This window comes from Artemia franciscana, chromosome 13 (assembly GCF_032884065.1).
Source record: "Artemia franciscana chromosome 13, ASM3288406v1, whole genome shotgun sequence".
NCBI lineage: Eukaryota > Metazoa > Arthropoda > Branchiopoda > Anostraca > Artemiidae > Artemia > Artemia franciscana.
In genome coordinates this window covers 38,369,548-38,390,915 of record NC_088875.1, presented here as the reverse complement: position 1 = coordinate 38,390,915, position 21,368 = coordinate 38,369,548, and the positions used below count along the sequence as shown (strand labels likewise).

General features: G+C 34.3%; 1 protein-coding gene across 1 annotated transcript in view; it reads right to left on the bottom strand.

Moving 5' to 3' along the window:
* Positions 1-21,368, bottom strand: part of LOC136034903 (prolyl endopeptidase FAP-like) — a 129,054-nt gene that overhangs the window by 74,940 nt on the left and 32,746 nt on the right. The window contains exons 3-6 of the mRNA XM_065716400.1: positions 18,454-18,548; positions 14,048-14,178; positions 6,767-6,975; positions 2,133-2,290 (exon numbers count right to left, since the gene is read on the bottom strand). Coding sequence (XP_065572472.1) covers positions 2,133-2,290; positions 6,767-6,975; positions 14,048-14,178; positions 18,454-18,548 — 593 coding nt within the window. The remainder of the gene's footprint in view (positions 1-2,132; positions 2,291-6,766; positions 6,976-14,047; positions 14,179-18,453; positions 18,549-21,368) is intronic.

Below are 21,368 nucleotides of genomic sequence, written 5' to 3'. Positions count from 1 at the left end.
ACAGTTATGAAAACTCCAATCTTGCCCACGAGAAGCTTTTGGCACACAACTCTGAACTTGGCGCCTCTTCCAAGCCCGTGCTCCGACGCGTAGATCGTACTACAACACCATAGGCGGGAAGGTAATTTTGTTTTGTCAAACAGTTCGTGGTAACGAACTGTAGTAAGGAGCGACCCGGCTCAATAGTAACCAAAACTGTAAAAAACTGAATTTTGATATCAATAGCTACATTTTAATGCTGATTTTAATTGCATTTTAATGCTGATTTTAAATATATAAGTTTCATCAAGTTTAGTCTTACCCATCAAAAGTTACGAGCCTGAGAAAATTTGCCTTATTTAGGAAAATAGGGGAAACACCCCTTAAAAGTCTTAGGATCTTAACGAAAATGACACCGTCAGATTCAGCGAATCAGAGAACCCTAATGTAGAAGTTTCAAGCTCCTATCTACAAAAATGTGGAATTTTGTATTTTTTGCCAGAAGACAAATCACGGGTGCGTGTTTATTTGTTTTGTTTTTTTCCCCAGGGGTCATCGTATCGACCAAGTGGTCCTAGAATGTCGAAAGAGGGCTCAGTCTAACGGAAATGAAAAGTACTAGTGCCCTTTTTAAGTGACCCAAAAAATTGGAGGGCATCTAGGCCCCTTCCCACGCTCATTTTTTCCCAAAGTCAACGGATCAAAATTTTGAGATGGCCATTTTGTTCAGAATAGTCGAAAACCATAATAACTATGTCTTTGGGGATGACTTACTCCCCCACAATCCCTGGAGAGGGGCTGCAAGTTACAAACTTTGACCAGTGTTTACATATAGTAATGGTTATTGGGAAGTGTACAGACGTTTTCAGGGGGATTTTAATTTGTTTGGGGGTGGGGCTGAGGAGAGGGGGCTATGTTGGAGGATCTTTCCTTTGAGGAATTGGTCATGGGGGAAGAAAAATTCAATGAAAAAGGCGTAGGATTTTCTAGCATTACTATAAGAAAACAATGAAAAATAAACACGAAAAGGTTTTTTGTCAAATGAAAGGAAGAAGTAGCATTGAAACTTAAAACGAACAGAGATTTTTACGCATATGAGGGGTTCTAAAAATACTTTAGCATAAAGAGCGAGGTATTTAGGAGGAGGTAAATACCTTGCTCTTTATGCTAAAGTATTTTTAGTAATTTCAACTATTTATTCTACGGCCTTTCTGAATCAGGGGTCATCCTTAAAGAATTGGGACAAAACTTAAGATTTAGTGTAAAGAGCGAGGTATTAACGAGGGTACAAACCCCCTCGTATACATAATAAAAATATAAGGTTATGAAAGATTGTTACGTAAGTTAATTCTTAAGTTACATATATTTTTTACTAATAAAAACGTTCGTTAAAAATTAAAAGTTCTAGTTGCCTTTTTAAGTAACCGAAAAATCGGAGGGCAACTAGGCCTCCTTCTCCACCCCTTATTTCTCAAAATCGTCTGATCAAAACTAAGAGAAAGCCATTTAGCCAAAAAGAATTAATATACAAATTTCATTTTAATAATTTATGTGCGGAGAGCCAAAACCAACCATGCATTAATTCAAAAACGTTCAGAAATTAAATTTAAAAAAAACTAATATTTTTAGCTGAAAGTAAGGAGCGACATTAAAACTTAAAACGAACAGAAATTACTCCGTATATGAAATGGGTTGTCCCCTCCGCAATCCCTCGCTCTTTACGCTAAAGTTTGACTCTTTGCCACAATTCTACTTTTTAAAACAATTAAAAGCTTTAGCGTAAAGAGCGAGGGATTGCGGAGGGGACAAACCATTTCATATACGGAGTAATTTCTGTTCGTTTTAAGTTTTAATGTCGCTCCTTACTTTCAGCTAAAAAGATTAGTTTTTTTTTATTTAATTGCATACAGAGCTTAGATACCAATACCAGTTTCATGTTACCAATTAGATATCAATACCAGCTTCCTGTCACCAGCCGCTAGTATCGCTACCGCGCACTGTGTCCCAAAAATAAATCGAGTTTTCATAATTGTATATTGATATCTAAGCTGTGTTCCTGACTCTCAGTCCAAATGACTAAAATGTATCAGCTGGTGTGACTGAGGTGTATCAAATGACTGACGGGTATTAAAAAGATATATTTACTTTCTTACCTTTGGGTATCTTATCTTTGAAGCTTTACTATATTCTCTTGGATTGGATCCAAGTAATACATATTCTTCTTCGCCTACTTCTGATATATCTGTTTTTGCATAAACGAGAAACTTTCCGTTTTCACTGGGCCACGTGACATCAGAAATACCAAGTGATTCTGAAAAACAACTTATGATTTTTAAAAGTGAATCTGGTTCCAAAATTATAGATTTTGGATCAAAAATTGTCAGGGATCGTAAGGGGCAATTTTGTTAATTTCCAGAATTTTTAAAAATGGCCTTGGGTGATTATTGAAAAATCTTATGCATATCGACTAAAAACACTTATTGCACGTAATATATACTTGTACGGACTAAAGACTATTTGGACGCCTTTGAACCTTATCTAGAGCCAATAGATGTGCTTATAATATATGCAATGGGAAAAAAAACTATAGTTTTTCGAAAGTGATTATGAATACCGCGAACTCTATGATTTTGATGAACGGTATAACTTGGCTCACTCTGAAAATACTTTTGTCGCTAGCTTCTTTTTAAGTCCAGTGCCTCGAGCAAGTGTGTGGGGAAACTTAAACTTCCTGCTTCACCAATGTTCTCATAAATACGTTTCAGAACTTGAGCCCTTTTGCTTGTAAACGTGTTGTGAACTTACCACTGCCCTTTTGCATACTAACAGATGATTCACTGATATTAAAACGCCTTCACTGGGCACCTTTTAATAAAGAATCATCTTCCCCACTTGGTGTGCTAGTAGTTTCGGAAAAAGATTTAAAATCACCTTCTGATATTTGACCATATTCCTTTAATCGATTTAAAATATGTTTATTCCCGATAAGACTTTTTAGGATGTTTGATAACTTTAAAAATTTACACAAATGAATGTCAAAAGATTCAAGTATTTAATAATTTGCAATTAAATCTGATATCAAATCAATTAGATTGTAATGACAATGATTGTAACCTCATTATTTTTACCATCGTTTTGTACATGTTCATTTTCAACTAGATAGGTCAAGATTCTATTCAATTGCTCGCGATAAGCTTAATAAAGCTTATCGATGCTTAATAATAAAGATTATCGATCAATGACATTTACTTTGAGCAGTCTTTTTGCGGAAGGGTTTATGTCTGTCCAAACCTCAAGGGGTATCTTGAAGCAAAGCTGATTTTTCTTCGTCATCAATTGTCTCTTTGTTAATCAATCTACTAAGATTATTTTCAAAGTGCTCTTTTGGTGAAAAAGAGAGTTCTATTGGTGTCAGCTTGTAGGTTTACGCCATTTTTTTTCTAGAAAATTCTGCCTACAAGATCTACAATTATTCGTGGTAACAGTGAAAAGAAGCTACCACTCGCTTGAAGAAACCATTTTTTTTTTTAATCCGTTCCCTTATTTTTACATGCAAGGGCTCGTACAAGCGAAAGGTTTTGCTTTGTCCGCTGCTTAAATACTTCTAGCAGTTGAACATTGCCTTAGGTTAACTTTAAACAAAGCTCTGAGAGAAGATTATTAAATTCTTTGGCAATACTATGTTTGAGCATAACCTTCCTAATTGGTGGTTTTGAATTACCTAATACGGAAAATAAATGTGTGTTTTCATGTAGTTCTTTCAGTGTCATAATGGAGACTAATGACCTTATTTACTGCTCACTGGTAGATATATGGTAATTTCATTGCTAAAAATATCAGTGACTAAACGTAAATCTCCGGGCGTGTTTTGAATGAGATCCATTACAATGGAACCATAGGGTTAATTAGTAGTCTGATTGTATGCCGAGAGTAAAAATTTCGGCTCATCGGGATATATTTGTTTGTTCAAAGTTACGAGGGAACTATAATCACGAACAATCCTGTAGAGGATATAGTAAGTACAATTCAAAGCAAGTATTCTCATACTTTTTCACGGAAATTTTTCATGATGTGATCGGGCCGTGAATAATTCTAACATTCCTTAAGATCCATCTTCAATGGATTCAGCTATATCACCATTCCTTCTTTATATATCATCACTTCCTTATTTTTAATACCCAATTCATTCTTTGATGATAAATTCATTGGATAATTAAAATTATACAGCCGTAAAATTGACTTATTGATAGTTTTAATAAGTGCAACCACGGCAACACCCACATAATCTTCTAACCCAATGCCTCGAATACCTCTACCAATTGCATGGCATTACTAGCATCTCTTTGTGTATGGGTGAAAGAGATTGGAATGGCTTCATATTCTTTCATATGATTTAAATTTAATAGGCCGTGCACATGCGTGAGTTTAGCTTCGATATGTAAGGCCACCTTTTCGCTCTGCAAGTGCAAATTCTGAAAATACATGATCCACAAGATGACATTGTCACCCGAAACTGTCTCTACAGATAAATGGTACCCGCAGTGTCTCAAGTGGTGCTTTAATTTTATTTCGGTATAGAGCTTGATACACATATTAGAAAATAATCACGTGAACTATGGTTCTTTCCTTAACACGAAACACGTGTTAAAACACGTGTTTTATACGTGTTTTTCTTTTACATCTTTCCTTAAAACACGACTAATATGAGTTATTGGTAAGTAATTTCCGATTGAATCATGTTAACTAGAAGGCTCTTAAAGAAGTCATACCCATTGCTTTACTGATTCAAAGGACGAAGTCCTCAGTGAACATTTACTCCCTTTTATTTTCATGTTCCACCTCTTCAAGCTCTTTATTGTAATGTAACACCGTAACACCAATCTTTAAATGTTCGTCAGCCCTCTAAAAAAGTTTCATCCCTTTAATTGTTATAGGATAAAGCCCCTTTAAACAGTTAAAATCTAATTTAGGAAACTCTGTCCCTCCCCAGCCTCATTAACTAGCAAATCGTCCAAATCTGTCTTACTAGTATCCTTTTTTAGGGGTTTATGGGTGGCAATAAGGAATGCATAATTGAAACACTCTAGGCCCGTCTCGAAATGGATTTGTTGTACAGCCCCACAAGTCCTTGATTCTGAACTATATTTTAAAATTTTATGATTCCCTCCCTTCACCCTCCCCCCACTTAAAAAAAATTCCTTTTAAATTTAGTCATATTAACATCTGAACCCTCGATGCATAAAACCGCATAGATACATAGTGAGCGTTTGGACGTAGAGACCCCATACTATTACTTAAAAGTTCAATGACCAGAAATTATTCCGTAAATGAGGGTAGTTGCCCCACTTCCTTCAGCACTGACCTTTACCCTTCAGTTTTCTGTAAAAAGCTCTTTTAGTCATTTTAATGTCACTCTTTAATTTCATTTAGAATAGACTATAATTTCTGCCCGTTTTAACAGTCCACACTGAGTTACCCTAAATGCGAGAAAGACGACCCTCGTCAAATCCAACTCATTAAATATTTTGGAGCAGCAAAAGGGGTGTAGCACCATCATTTTTATTGAGGTATGCAAGATAGTTCCATATTCTTAGAGTCAAAGGGCAACCATCTCATCCTTGAGTTGACGAAAAATTTTTTTTAAGGATAAATTCAAAGGATATTTTCATCATGATGAATGACTTATTTTAGGATTGGCATTTCCCTCAAACCTCTCCCAGAAAAATCGAACAATATCCCCTACATCCCCGTTATTTCTCTTTTGAAATGGTAAGGGTTTAGCTTGAACAGGAATATATTATTTTAAAAGCGATGAAATATCTATTTTCGGATAAGCAATACCTTCATAATTCCCTCTTAGAGGCAGTAAATAAATGTTCTCTCAATAGTTTACTATTTCAGCACCCCGCCATGCGTAACACGTTAATTTTTTTGCCGCTAAAAATTGTTCAAGATATGTGTAGTATTTCAAACATAATACATGGTTAGGCTTCTCTGCTCTTTTATAAGAAATATCAAGGGAAAAATTTCCGAATCTTTCTTTCATTATAGACCTAGAAAGCGGGATCGCTCTATGAAAATATCGCTAGGTGAATCTGAAACTATTTTTAACACCATATTTCTTAGAAATGATACAGTTGTAGTTAGAATAAGGATATATTATTTTCAATGTGATGAAATACCTATTTCTTGAAGGATAGCGGGCCTCCCAGAGATTGAATCTGATTATGCTTCTGTAAAGTCTTCCAGAATTGTTGTGCTTTTCACAAACTGTAATATTGTTAATAGCAACTTTCAGTAGACGATGCCTCAAGAAATCAAACAAAAATCTAAATAAGTAGCATATTCTGCTTTATGATATGAAACTCCAGGTCATTAAATCTCTTTCTATTATTGTATCTTCCTTATGTCAATATTACCAAACTTATGGAGCATAAACTATAGCTTCTGAACTTCACAGAAGCTTCATGACATACTTCAAGTAGTGTTGTACGCAGAAAAAACATCTTGCCACGGCCCCAACAACCTGAGATCTTACAGTTTGCATGATATTCTACAATCCATTTTCAGCTAATTTACCTGTCTTTTGTGGCTTTATAAATTTTGGACTCCAGAAATGGGATACTTCAAATTTATACTCCAACAAACATCATTAAAAATGAAAAAAAAACGGAGACAAATTGCTGGTTATGATACTTAGGATTTCCCCATAATTGCCACCACCAACAAACTCATATTTCTCATATTAAATATCCGCTAAAACTTATTTAAACCCATAATAACTTACCTTGATAAAGCCAATCGGGAACTCCATTCAAAACATATTCACTACCATCATAGTTCAGCTGCATCAGAACATCTTCAAGCGGATACTCTTTATAATATAAGTTATTTTCATAAACAAGTAAAAGACTGGAAGATTTTCCAGCCCATTCCACATGCTGCAAAAGCGGTGGAGTGGAGACGCTGCTAAATATCCGAAGTGGAAAATGATAACTGTAAAATAACATGAATAAATATTCAGTCATATTCTTGTTTACATATTTTCTTATATCACATATTCAAAAAGGATTTTAATTTAAATGATGAATATTTTTTTTATATTTTTTTTCTTTTTCTTTTATTTTTGTAGAAATGATTTTTGAGAGAGAGTAGTTTAGTAGCGTTTATATTAGTTTTTGCCTAGTTCTGAATTTTTTTTTCTTTTTCCTGTCTCTCTTGATCCTGTGGTAGCATTGTGCATTGATGATCTGCTTGGCATTACGGAACCCAGGGATCGATCCAGTTGCTGCGAGGTTGGGTTTAGGCAACAGGCCTGCTCCTTGTCCCTGTGTAAAAGATCTACCAATTGAAAACGTCGATTTAACGTTCTAAGCGCCAGCAATGGTCCTGGGGAATCGTTATCCAATCCTATATTATCTTTCTCTCTTGTTGTTGTTTGTTGATTTACTTAGTTTATGTATTTTAGTCTTTAGTACTAATAATTATTTCACTGTTTTTCTCTTGTTTCATGTATTTAATTTAGTATTAAGTAGCAGCGAGAATGCTAATTGCTGCCCGCCATCAAGGCTCCTGTAGTTTTTCCCTATCCCAGTCATATATGCTAAGAAATGATCGAAGCGTTGCAAATTTTTGTGACAAAGAAAGAAGATATGTATTTAATATAGAATACTGGTAAACAACAAAAAGTTTGTGGTAGCAAACTATAAGTATGGAGATACTCATCTCAATAGTAGCTGAAACTTTAAGGAACAGAAAGTAGTGACAAGTTTCAAGTTTTAAACAGATGCATGCCCACTATTCCTTTCCTCCTTTAACGATTTAAATTGAACGGTGATTTCCTCAAGATGCAATTGTTATTAATTTTCTAAGAGACTTAGGTGCATGTTACATCAAAGGGAACGTTTTCTAAGAGATGCAGCTGTTAAATACATCATAGGGAATGCTTTTTAATGCAAATGTTGCGTCATACGACGTATTAGAGTTCACTAGCAAAGCAGGGGAATTTTATCAAGACATTTTTCTTCAAGACATTTCGAGACATTTTAAATATTTTTAAAGACATTTTTATTCGAGACATTTTCAAGATGTTTCAAGACATTTCAAGACATTTTTTAAGATGTTTTTCTTCAAGATCTTTTCAATACGTTGTAAGACATTTTAAGACGTTTTTTAAGACATTTTTACTTCAAGACGTTTTTCGAGTAGTTTCAAGACATTTCAAGACTTTTTTAAGACACTTTTCTTCGAGACAGCTTTCAAAACATTTTTAAGACATTTTTTCTTCAAGACATTTTTCTTCATGATTTCTTTACTTCTTACGCAACAGGGATTGTTTACCAATGTTAAGGATGACGTAATCTTGCGTAAATCGTTAGATTTACTGGTATGATGTAATCTCACTTGACTTGCTGTATTTACTGGGAAAATTGTAATGATGGGGCACACATTGGGTTTTAAGTAGTGGTGACACAGAGGTGGGATGTGATGCAATCTTACGGGTGGGTGGAAAGTAGTGACGGAGGGCACACTTGGGTGGTATATAATACTTTAAGACATTTTATTTTCTTTCATTGTGTTTTTCTCAGGAAACCTTTATATTCTACTGATTTTGGTCCCCATTAGAATTCGAAAGGGCACTTCCATCCAATGGAACTGTTGCATGTTGATTTTTCTCTTCGTGAAACTTGTATATTGATTTATCTCCTTGTGAAACTGATTTTATTCGTGGAACTTGTTGCCTGCTGAATTTTGTTCATGGAACTTGTTGCATGTTGATTTTTCTCTTCGTGCAACTTATGCATTGAGTTTTTCTACTCGTGAAAATGATTATGTTCATGGATCTTGTTGCGCGCTGATTTTTTGTTCGCAAACTTGTTACATATTGGTTTTTCTCTTCGTGAAATTTGCAGATTGATTTTTCTCCTTGTGAAACTGATTTTGTTCATGGAACTTGTTGCATGTTGATTTTTGTCTTTGTGAAACTTGTTCATTGATTTTTCTCCTTGTGAAATTGATTTTGTTCATGGAAATTGCTGCGTGCTGATTTTTGTTCTTGGAACTTGCTGCCTACTAATTTTTTGGATCGTGAAACTTGTTGACTCTTCACTTCGTGAACCTTGTGCGTTGTTCTTTCTTCTCGTGAAGTTGATTTTTGTTCGTGGAACTTTTTGTGGGCTGATTTTAATCGTGAAACTAGTTGCATACAGAATTTTTTCATCATGAAACTTATACATTGATTTTTCTCCTCGTGAAACCTAATCTACACAGGATAGGTTAAGTAAACAGAACCTACTAGCATATCATGGAAAATTAAGTTTCAAGAAAAAAAAATCAGCACGTAAAAAAATTCCAAGAAAAAAATCTGTTTCACGAGGAGAGAAATCACTGTACAAGTTTCACAAAGAAACAAATCAAAACGCAACTAGTTTCTTGAACGAAACTCAGCATGCAACAAGCTCCATGAATAAAATTAAGCACGCCATAAGTTCCATCAGCAAAATTAGTTTTACGAGGAGAAGAATCAACATACAAGTTTCACGAAGAGAAAAGTCAATATGCAACAAGTTTCACGAACAAAATAAGCACGCAACATATCCCAAGAACAAAAACCAGCACGCAACAAGTTTCAAGAAGATTATTAGTTTCACGAGGAGAAAAAACAATGCAAAAATTCCACAAAGAGAAAAATCAATATGCAACAAGATTCACAAACAAGGAATCAGAAGGAAACAAGTTCCATTAACAAAATCAGTTTCATGAGGAGAAAAATCAATATGCAAGTTTCATGAGGAGCATAATGGACATGCAACAAGTTTTACGAATAAGAATCAGCACGCAACAAGTTCCACGATCAAAAATCAGCACGCAACAATTTCTTTGGACAAAATCAGTTTCACGACGAGAAAAATCGATGTATAAGTTTCACGAAGACAAAAAACGACATGTAACAAGTTCCACGAACAAAAATCAGAATGCAACAAGTTCTATGAACAAAATCAGTTTCATGAAGAGAAAAATCAATGTGCAAGTTTTACAAAGGGAAACGTAAACAGCAAAAAGTGTCACGAACAAAAATCAGCACGGATCTTTTTCCATGAACAAAACAAGTTTTCCGAAGAGAAAAATCAATGTACAAGTTTCACGAACAAAACTCAGCACGCAACAAGTTCCAAAAACAAAAATCAGCACGCAACGGTTTCCATGAACCAAGTTAGTTTCACGAGGACAAAAATCAATGTAGAAGTTTTACAAAGAGAAAAACCGACATGTAACAATTTTCACGAACAATAATCAGCACGCAGGAAGTTCCACAAACAAAATCAGTTTCACAAGGAGAAAAGTTAATATACAAGTTTCATGAACAAAAACAAGCACGCAAAAAGTTCCACAAAGAAATTCTGTTTCACGAAGAGAAAAATCAATATACAACTTTCACGAAGAGAAAAATCAAGATACAACAAGTTAAACGAACGAAAATCAGCACGCACCAAGTTCTATGAACTAAAATCAGCACGCAACAAGTTCCATGACCAAAACCAGTTTCACGACATGAAAAATGAAATTACAAGTTTCATGCAGTGAAAATTAAACATGCAACAAGTTTCACGAACAAAAATCAGTACGCAGAAAGTTCTACGAAAGAAAAATCAGCAAACAACAAGCTCTATGTGAGTGTTTATCCTTCCAATATAAAAATGACTCCGATCGAAAACAGATAATAATCAAGCAATTGTCAATTACCAGCCATAGGTTACCGCGGAAGTAGCTACGCAAAAAATCTTGGAATTGACGAAATCTGGAGCAAAATTGGTGGAATGGAATTTTGGAGTGGTGGGTGGAAGTGAAGGAACCGGAACTGACGCAACTGGATCCAGATTTGGAATCAGTTGAAACGTTATGGAAACCAGCAGAATTGGAAGTAGAACCATTTTAACCGGGGGTCAGAAGCGGGGAAAACGGAAATGGTTATCAATTTATCAAAAAAAAACCTATATTAGAAAAAATGTCTTGGAAATTATATTTGGGTGTTAGTGGGTGGGAAAGAGCCAGTCATGTTGTAACACGGTGGCGTGAAATGTCAGGTGTATGACGGAGGGTTTGCTTGCACAACAAACAAACCAATGAATTTATTGTATGATTTTTACCACGAAAATATCTGGAAAATGTCTTAGGAGCGATGAGGGGATACCAGAGGGTTTCAGAGGGTCATTTATAGTGTGATATGGTGGCGTGTATTGCCCTGGAGGGTATCATATTGAGGAATGGCTCGCAAAAACACGAGTCATTGGACTTAAGTATAATTTTATTAAGAACATATCTGGAAAATGTCTTAGGAATGATAATGCGTATTAAAGGGTTCTCACAGGGGGTAGCTATATATTGTCACGGTGACGAGAATTTTCGCGGAAGTCGTCACGTTAACGAGTGGCGGAAGGTGCCGTGTGCCATCCATAGTGTGACACAGAGACGTGAACTTGTTGGATTCGAATGTTATACAGCTTAAAGTTAAGATTGGAGATTTTAAAAGAGTTTTTCTCACAGTAGCGGACTGAAATCTAATATCCAGTCAAAGAAATGAGGCATTTTCATTAAGACCTCTCCAAAATAATTGTTAATATGGCTTAAAGAAAACGTGTTTTCTTCCTATTTAATCTCTAGATAAACTATTGCATAAGCTTGGTGCAAGTGGCACAATTGTAAAAATTAAATTTTAAGAGCTGATGAGTAAGTGCTGTATGCGATTGTAAATATTTAACCATTTTGCAGATGTACCTTGAATTAATGATCAAGAAAATATTTAAGTAAATGACCAGATGATTCTCTTCCCCACTCCGCTTGCCGAAAAATTTGTGGATACAGTAGAGTTAATTGAAAGGAGAGGCAATAGATACATGGGTCACTACGATTCTTGTATCCTACGATTCTTGAAAAAATTCCTTACTGGGGGCAGTATTCCATTTGTTATTCGCTCACTGCTACCTTACCATGACATGAGCTTTGCAGGGGAGGATGGCATCCTTACATTTTCTTTTTTTTTATCAGATTGATTGATTGATTGCAATATTGAGGTATTGTCACTTTGATAACAAAAATTGAATACTTTGAAGACTGTAGAGGAACCACATAATAAAATTCAAAACGCATAATAGACAAATGCCTTAAGACTGAAATATTTATTTGACAATTAATTGAAAACTTACCGCTTATGTTTTACTGCTGATGATGAACATTATATATGTGTACGAAATATCCAGTTAAATAATTTTATATCTATTCACTGTCAATAAAAAGGTTTCATCCCTATTTTGAACTATTTTACTTTCGTCATGGAAAGGCAGTGTGGTCTTCGAAGTTATCAACTTAATTTAAAAAAAATATAAAATTAACAAGACCTATTAAAATAGAGGTATTGCTCCCAATTTCTTCATTTAGCTTGCAAATCTAATTTGAAAAAGTGTTTTACTATGTTTATTCAGTTTTACTGAACTTCATCCCGAATCTTAAAAACTGTTAGATTGTCCTGGAAAAAAAAATTGTCCTTCTCGGTCAACCGTATAGGACCAGACGGAAAGCAGCTTGTCCTTGAATATGGTGGGATGATGCCGTAAGGAAAATTCTGGGGAAAATATGAAATACCTGTAATATAATTAGTTTAATGTGGTATTTCTTTGTATAATTTGAATAAATATCAATACCAATGAATATACTAATGAATAGATATAATATTAATTTGTTGTTAGCTACTGTTATGAATTGGACTATGAGTGTTTCTGGTTTACTGAGCTGACATGTTGCATTAGATTTTGTTCAAAACTGAAAATTAATAAATTGTCAAGCTCAATTAAATTAATTTACTTTGATATAATTCGACGAATATTCTGAATTTATTTGTTATTATTTCGTTATTACTGGTCATGGTTATTCTAGACCATGTTAAGGTAGCAAATACAATTGTCTTAGGTTTCTGGAAGAAAATTTTTAAATGAGTGAATTTAATCTAAATTTTCAGTTTTCTTGTCCATCTCTTTCGCTCTATATCCCCATTACTCTATTTGTTAGCATAAATTACTGTTTTATTTTTCAAAACGCTTGTCTTCAATATTTGAGCAAACTGAGCAGACTTCATTACTTCTACTAAAGTAAATATGCCTCTATATACAAAAAGTGAATAAATTATTTTTCAGAACATGCGTGATGTACTTTTATGGTTCGGGCCTGCAAAAGAAAACAGAAAATTCCAGGGGTGGTACATGCATAAAACTGCCAGACAGGGTTAAAACGAATCCCTCAAGCTAACTTTCTGAATCATATGGTAAAATTATTATTCGTGAGGTCCCTAGTCTTTCTTGTCTTCCTTACCACATTAGAAAATCTACTATAATCGAGTATCAGCTCCTTATTACAACTAGCAACTCATTATCACACAAATCCGTCTAAGGTCACCACAGCTGCATAGACTGCTCCTCATTCCTGCCTTTTTAGAGCTTAATATTTAATCCCTCCAGTAAATTTCTTCAGACCTCAGTTCAACCTCTGCCTCCAAAGATGCCCGAGACACCAATTAGGAGCCACCAGCCCTTCTTCCAATTTGAAGATGCGATGATGTTCTCCCATTCAGGTTGGAAGGTAGTGTGGAGGTTTCGCGAATCACTTCGTCATATTTGCTTAGTCTTTCTTAGCCTGGCTCTAGGATAGGATTCCTTTGGTTTCTAATGCAGTAATGACGTTCTTTTGTTTCTAAAAACTTCTATATTTTCTACTACTACAAGTTCCTGCTTCTTTTTAAGTCTTTTCATTCTTGTTACTCTTCCTTATTCTTTCCTTTTTTAACTTATTTTTAGTTAATAATTTCTTTCTTCTTAGTTTATAATTTATTTTCCATTTCCTTTTTAGTTAATAGTTTATTTTTAGTTAATTAAGCTGTTATTTTTCTTAAACTTTTCCAACTTCCCAATCTTCTTTCTTATACCTTTTCTTAAATCTTTTTTATTTCTTCAGAGCATGTGGAAGATTTAGTACTTTTTGTTTTGCAGAATTGTTATCATAGTCTGTTGAAATCACTTACTTTTCACTAGTAACAAATATGCTGTATTTATGTCCCTTTGCCCAGCCATTTTCCAAATAAGCTTCGTCATATTGCAAGAGAACGAACTTCTGATCCCAAGAAGGATGATAATTGTTGATGTTTAGTAGTCGCTGAAAAATATATTCTATCAATTAAATTTTCAAAGAAATAAAACAAAATTAATATTTAATCATATTGATATCAATATATTTAATTACAGGGAACTTTCGGAGAACTATTTTTTCAAAAATGACTATTTCTACACTATAATAAACAGCGATATTATGTCTAAAAAAATCTAATTGCCCTAAATACTAAGGTTGATGTAGTCTCCCCAAGCCTGTACCCTAAAATTTTATGTGTGTTCTATTGAGAACTGTAAAGAATACTGTTGGACGGTAATCACAGGTGTTGCATTTTTCTATTGCCTTTAAAAAACTGCATTGAATTTAAACTGCTAAAAGTGTAATTTACATGAAAACCGTTGTCTTGCTACACATATGAGTAATTACACACTTTTATTCTTTCTGTATTTAAAAATAATAATAATAATAGTCATGAAACATATGTGAAACTAGGTACAAACTGCAATTGGGTGCAAGTTAAAATTCAGCTTAAATAAAGGAAGGGTAGAAGGGCCTAAATCTCTCTTGAGATAGAGGGTAGCTTCTGTTGGGCTTATGAGCTAATGTCGATCTTCACTGTTCTATGAGTTTTTGGTTTTGTAAGTATTAGGTTTTAAAACTGATATTCAGAAGCATCAAATTATTGATAGTACACTAATGCATAAGAAATATTTTAATATAAACTTGATTAGGTGGTAATGCAACCTAATGTTTATAATTTGTATCAGTATCATAAAAATATAGGTATTCTTGGACTCGAATTGAGACACCGAAATGGAATCGGGATCTAAGTCAGGACCCGATAGCATTTCAGTATGAAGATCTTACACTAATACTGAAACTAATGCTGATACGATGCCAATTTCACAAAAAAAAGTAATTCTGAAATCAAATTGAGACATCGAGGTGAAATCTGGATTTGAATCAGAATCGGAAAACATTTAAGCATTTGTATTAGCACAATTATAAGATATTATAGATAATTGTTATCTATACTCCAAAAAAGATAAGTATTATTGGAATCAAATCGAGACATCGAGGTGGAATCTGTATTTTAATCAGAATAAGAATGTATTTAAGCCTTTGGATTAGCACAATTATAAGGTATTATAGATAGCTGTTATCAATATCACAAACAAAGACAAGTATTATTAGAATCAAAACGAGACATCGAGGTAGAACCTGGATTTGAATCAGAATCGGAAAGTATTTAAGCATTTCGACTAGCATAATTATAATATATAGCTGTTATAAATATCACAAAAAAGATAAATATTATTATAATCAAATCGTGATATCGAGTCGGAATTAAAATTTGAATTAGAATTCGTAAGTATTTCAGCATTAGGATTAGCACAATTGTAAAGTATTATAGATAAATGTTATCAATATCACAAAAAAAGATAAGTATAATTAGAATCAAATCAAGAAATCGAGGCAGAATAAGGATTAGAATCTAAATCGGAAAGTCTTTCACCATTAGGATTAGAAAATCATAAAATATTACAATTGTTGTCAATATCACAAAAAAGACAAGTATTATTGGATTCGAATCAAGACATCGAGGTGAAATCAGGATTAGAATCAGAACTAGAAAGAATTTCAGTATTAGGGTTAAAACAATTATAATGTGTTACATTGTTATAAATATGACAAAAAAACAAAAGTATTATTGGAATCGAATCGAGACATTGAGGTGGGATCAGAATTAGAATAAGAAAGTATTAGGATTAGAATAATTATAAAGTACAATAATTTTTATAGATATCATAAAAAATAAATATTCTCGGAATCGTTCAAAAATTTTGGTAGTTATCATCAATATCGTAAAAAAGACAAGGGTAATCGGAATCAGTTCAAAATTTCGAGGGGGAATCAGGAGAATCGGAAATTATTTCAGCAGTAGAATTAAAACAGTTCAAAATAGGGATGATACCTTTTTATTGACAGTGAAATATAAAATTATTTAACTGGATATTTCGAACACATATACAGTGTTCATCATCAGCAGTAAAACTAAAAGACATGAATAAAAATAAACAGAATTTATACCTAATAAACTAATTACATATAGTTTATTGCTCTTATTTTTTTCAATGCAACAGCCGAGGCAAATCTCCTTGACCTTTTCGGTTCCGGTTCATTAGATTTAACTGACGTATTACGTGGACAGAGGTCATAGCTCTTAGGTGAAGTGATATTTACTTTATTTGACCTCAGTAAATTATCATAAATTGAGTTCAATCCAAATTCACCTGTATCTCTGTTTATGGAATTATTCTTGAATAGAATTTTTTTAATTTCGATTGTTTCCCTGAAAGTTTGCTTTAAACCTTGGTCCCTAGAAATCAAAGAAACATTTTCAAACAAAATAAAATGATTTGGAAAATTAAAGATATGCTCCGCGAGGGCCGACGTGAAATCTTCAGGTTTGGTATTTTGCTTTAAAGACGATGAAATGGAATTATGATGTTGTAGCAATCTCGTTCTTAAATTCTGGTTAGTACGTCCCACATAAGAGCTTCCACAAGTACATGGAATTTTATAAACCCCACTTTGTTGCTCTACGGAAGTCCGATCCTTTCCAGAATTTAAAAAACTTGCCAAAGTATTACTACCTCTTAAAGCTACCTTTAAACCATTATTTTGTAAAATTCTTTTAGGTTTTTCACTCAAACCTGGAACATATGGTAGAGAACAAAAGATATCTTTTTTTTACTGCTGATGATGAACACTGTATATGTGTTCGAAATATCCAGTTAAATAATTTTATATTTCACTGTCAATAAAAAGGTATCATCCCTATTTTGAACTGTTTTACTTTCGTCATGGAAAGGCAGTGTGGTCTTCGAAGTTATCTAAGCAGTAGAATTAGAATAGTTATAGGCTACAGTTTTATAGTCATCATTAAATATCACAAAAAAGATAAGCATTCTTGGAATCGAAACGAGACATCAAGGTGGAATCGGGATTTGAATAAGAATCGGAAAGTGTTTCAATGTTTAGGATTAGTAAAATTTCAAAAAGTAGGCTATTTGTTATCAATATCACAAAAAAATTAGTATTTTGGAATCGGGTAGAAAAATATGTATTCTTGGAATCTCCTTGAAAAACCGAAGCAAAATGAGAACTAGAATCAGAATCAGAAACACACCGGTATTGTCCACATTTTAATAAAAAGGTGTACATCTTAGACCTTGTTAAATCAGAGCCATACATATATTTTCAATCTGTGGGATTGAAGGGCCCAAAATTAGCCTATTAATCTCATGTCTCTTCAACCCCTATTCCCTTCCAACATAATTTTTACTGAGAATGGCATTTAAGGGGTAAATCACATGCTTACAAAAATAAAAAGGGCCTTATTCTGCCATATGGACGACCAAAATTGAAACACGCTAAGTAGACATCTTAGTTAGTAAAGACGTCTTCCAGGCATTTCTATCTCGTTTTGTCGACCTTGTTTATACAGGAAGGACGGACGTATAAACTTGGGAATGACTCTTTTGACTACAAAATCAAAAGTTACAATAGCCTATTAAAAACTTAAATTGATCAGAAGGCAAAATTCCATCCCATCAAATCAAAACTTCAACCTAGTCCCCTTTGTCAGAATGGCCGAAACTCCATAAAGTATGCCTCCAAAAGCGACTTAGCAAGTGCTATTTTAAAGATAAAGGCCATAAGTAATGAAGATAGGCCATGTGTACAAAGGATCCATGGGCTTGTTTAATCAAAAGATGGACATGACCCCCCCCCCCTTAGAAATCATAGCTAAAAAGGATTTGCAATCAGCGATAAGTAAGAACAAAAAGAGAGATCTTTGGCCCGAGGAAGAAAATTTTGTCACTAAAGTCATCGAGATTGCAGCATGACTAATAGATCTGTAACAGTAAATGTATAATTTCGAAATTGTTCGCGATTTCTACCAAAATAGGTCTCTTAGGGTTTCTGGGCTTCTTGGCTACAAATCTGACGCTAATATTACAAGAAATACAACGGCCAAAACCATAATTACATAAACGTTGCAAAACCAGCATTGATTCTTACCAATGATGATTTTTAAAGATTTATGATCTTCTTGATTACAAATAGGAAGCTACTATTGCAATATAGAAGTCTAATAATAATAAAAAAACTATGGAGATCACAATCTGAACACATATTGAACAAATTAAAATCGGAACAAAAATACCAAAAAAAAGCAGTTAAATGCTGATAAAACAGCTAAATAGCTAAGTATTTTGAGATAATATAAGGAATTCGAAAATAAATACTTACTAAGACAGAGCTAGGAACTAAACTCTTAATAACTCCAGTCGTTGGGTCATAAACACTGATATCACCATTTTCATCATAGAACGAAACAGAATCTCCTATAAAAAAATTTTCCTTGATTTTTAAGTAAACTTAAGGAGCCGCATAGATAATTAAAGAGTTTACATTAATTGTTTGCATCAAGTAAATTCAGTACAAATTGGCTTAAATATATGTTTGTTCAGTTAAAGGTTGGAGGTATTCGATAAAGCTATTCTCTTGAACTAAAAGGACCTTCTTCAAACACTGCAACACAACGCATATGATTTGTGATATGATATGAACGCATGTGATTCAGTCCAATTTCTCGTATCACATTTGATTCTCCTGATATTTTGAAGTTTAGTTTGTTTTGTTTTTTAAATACGTATCCTTTTTTCCTTCAAAAAAAAGAAGAAAAACGAAAAACTCGATACCAACATGATTTAAAATATCTTGGAAGCCAAGAAAAATACTTCAATCGAGAAAATATCGTTCCTAGGAGAAGTAAAAAAAAAATATGTTGTTCAACATTCATATTGTCCTGTGAAAATTACGTCTTATAATATAATCTTATGAAATTCTCTACTTGGTAACAAAATAGACATGAAAATTGGGAATTGTCTTAAAACTTCATGTATGCTTTACACTTCATTTTTATTCAAGGGTTTTAATTGAACCTACGATATCTCTGCTAGCTGCAATATTAATGTGCTAATATTTTTCAATAAGAAGACTATCAGAAAAGAAATGTGCAAAGACAAAAGTGGAAAATATACAAGAGCCTCAGAAGTCAGTTTTCTACAAGTATAATAATCCAAACAACTGTATCTAGGTATCATTAGAAAATATTTGACATTTACTGGTTCTTTGTAACCATAATGCCTTAGCATTTATCTCCTATGTCATTGACCTTGTTAGTGCGGCCATTTAACACAAATCACTCCGGCGACCATGTTAGGATCCTCTCTTCACAGAAGTCAGAGGGGCTTAATGGTCTCAAGTTCGTAAATGAGGAAGGTTGGGCTGTGGGCTTGCAACCCACACCCAGGAACTTGAGGGGCATTCTTCAATAAACCATTCTGCAACCGAAACGTCTACACTAGACTTGCATATATTATTTCCCCACACCACGACCCCTGCATGCCTGCCATACCCAAAATAAAAAAAGAAGGGCCTGGGCCCAGACCATATTTTCTACTTATTTGTGACAGGTTCTAAAAATGGGCTTTCGGAATGTGAGAGCGATGAATCAGACATCCAAGACAAAGCAATTCATAAGACAGATAGGATATTACCTAATAGTTATACTCGGTCTAAGTGAATTAAGGCCGTTGAAAAATGGATTGAACAAGTTTGGCGATGAATATGCCACGGTAATTATGGACAACCCTTCTGTCCGCCACGCTGGAGTAAGACTTCTGATATTGCTAATTTCGCACAAAGCAATGACAAACTGAAACCCATTTTGTGGACGTAAAATGATGGGTCTACTTCATGTCTAATGATAAAAAAAATAACCATCATCGCCTACTATTCCTCAACTATTTGAAGCTGATGATGAAGAGAAATATGTTTTCTATAATATATTGTAATCTGCCCCCAAAGATGTTCCTAGACATAAGATACTCTTTTTGGTTGGCGATCTAAATCCGAAAGTCATTGTAAACCACCAGTACTGTCTGAAATTTCTGGGCCCATATGTCTTGGGAGAGATTAACGAAAATGGAGCACTTCTAATTCACTATTCACTAAGCAACGGCTTGATTAAAGGCGACATTATAATTTAACATTAAACAATTCACAATTGCTCATGGGTGCTCTCCGATAGCCAAACAAACAATTAAATTTCATTCAAGATATTGAAGAAATACCCTATTTGATATGAGAGGCAGATGATATTCTGATGATCCGAGTTAACACAAACCTTACGACACCAACATGATTGAGATTTGAGTAGAGGGGAGATTTCTCTTCAACCGCAGTGGGAGGACATCAGGGCTGCAGTTCAGTTGTGTGATATCTGCTAGGAATTCGTCTAATTTTATGTGCCATTCCTGGCCCTGAAGTATCCAAGGCCTAATAACCCTTGAGGGTTCATTCTTCCCCAGAAATTATGTACACCAGGCGGCACTTACTGAGTGTTTTGGAACTGTGCCAAGCGGTCTCAGTTCCAAAACGGCACAAGCGGTGCGGAGTGGGCAGAGCGATATGGGAATCTTGGTGGAACTGTTCTAAGCGATGTGGAAATGTGCTAGGCATGGCAGAACTGTACAGCACACATGGCGTTTTGGATACCCTGCACCTTTACTTACTTACCTAAGTCTCGTCCATTCTTTCGGGGCGTATTGAGGTCACTCCTTTCAACGGGATATGAACGAGGGCTCGATACGATGATCTGTAAAGTGTTGTTCAGAATAGTTGTTATGGGCGTCAGAGGTTAAAGTTATCCATCCACCTTCTCGTTGATCTTACTCATCGTCGTCAGCAATCCATCGCTCGTTTGAGTGCTACTGAGAAACCACCTGGGGCCACACATATGATAAAGCAACCACAGTCGCTACCATATGCAATAATTTTAATTACTACTGTGGTGAAAGATTTCAGCCTTCTTTAGTTTTCCTCATCTCTTAGACGGTCGGTTTAGCTTATGGTTGAAAAGAAATTATCCTTTAGATCAGGGGGCTGTCGCTAAATTTTAATGGTGCTTCACGAAAAGCATCTTTGTGTGTAAAGAAGAGTTTATGTGCAATTTCACATATTTATTTACTAATTATCTTTCAAAACATTAAAAAAAAATTTATATTTAACCAAATACGCATAAACAAGCCTTTCCTTATTTGAGGAATAGTGAAAAAACCCATTTATCCCATTCAAATAGTCCAATTTTTAACTGATCA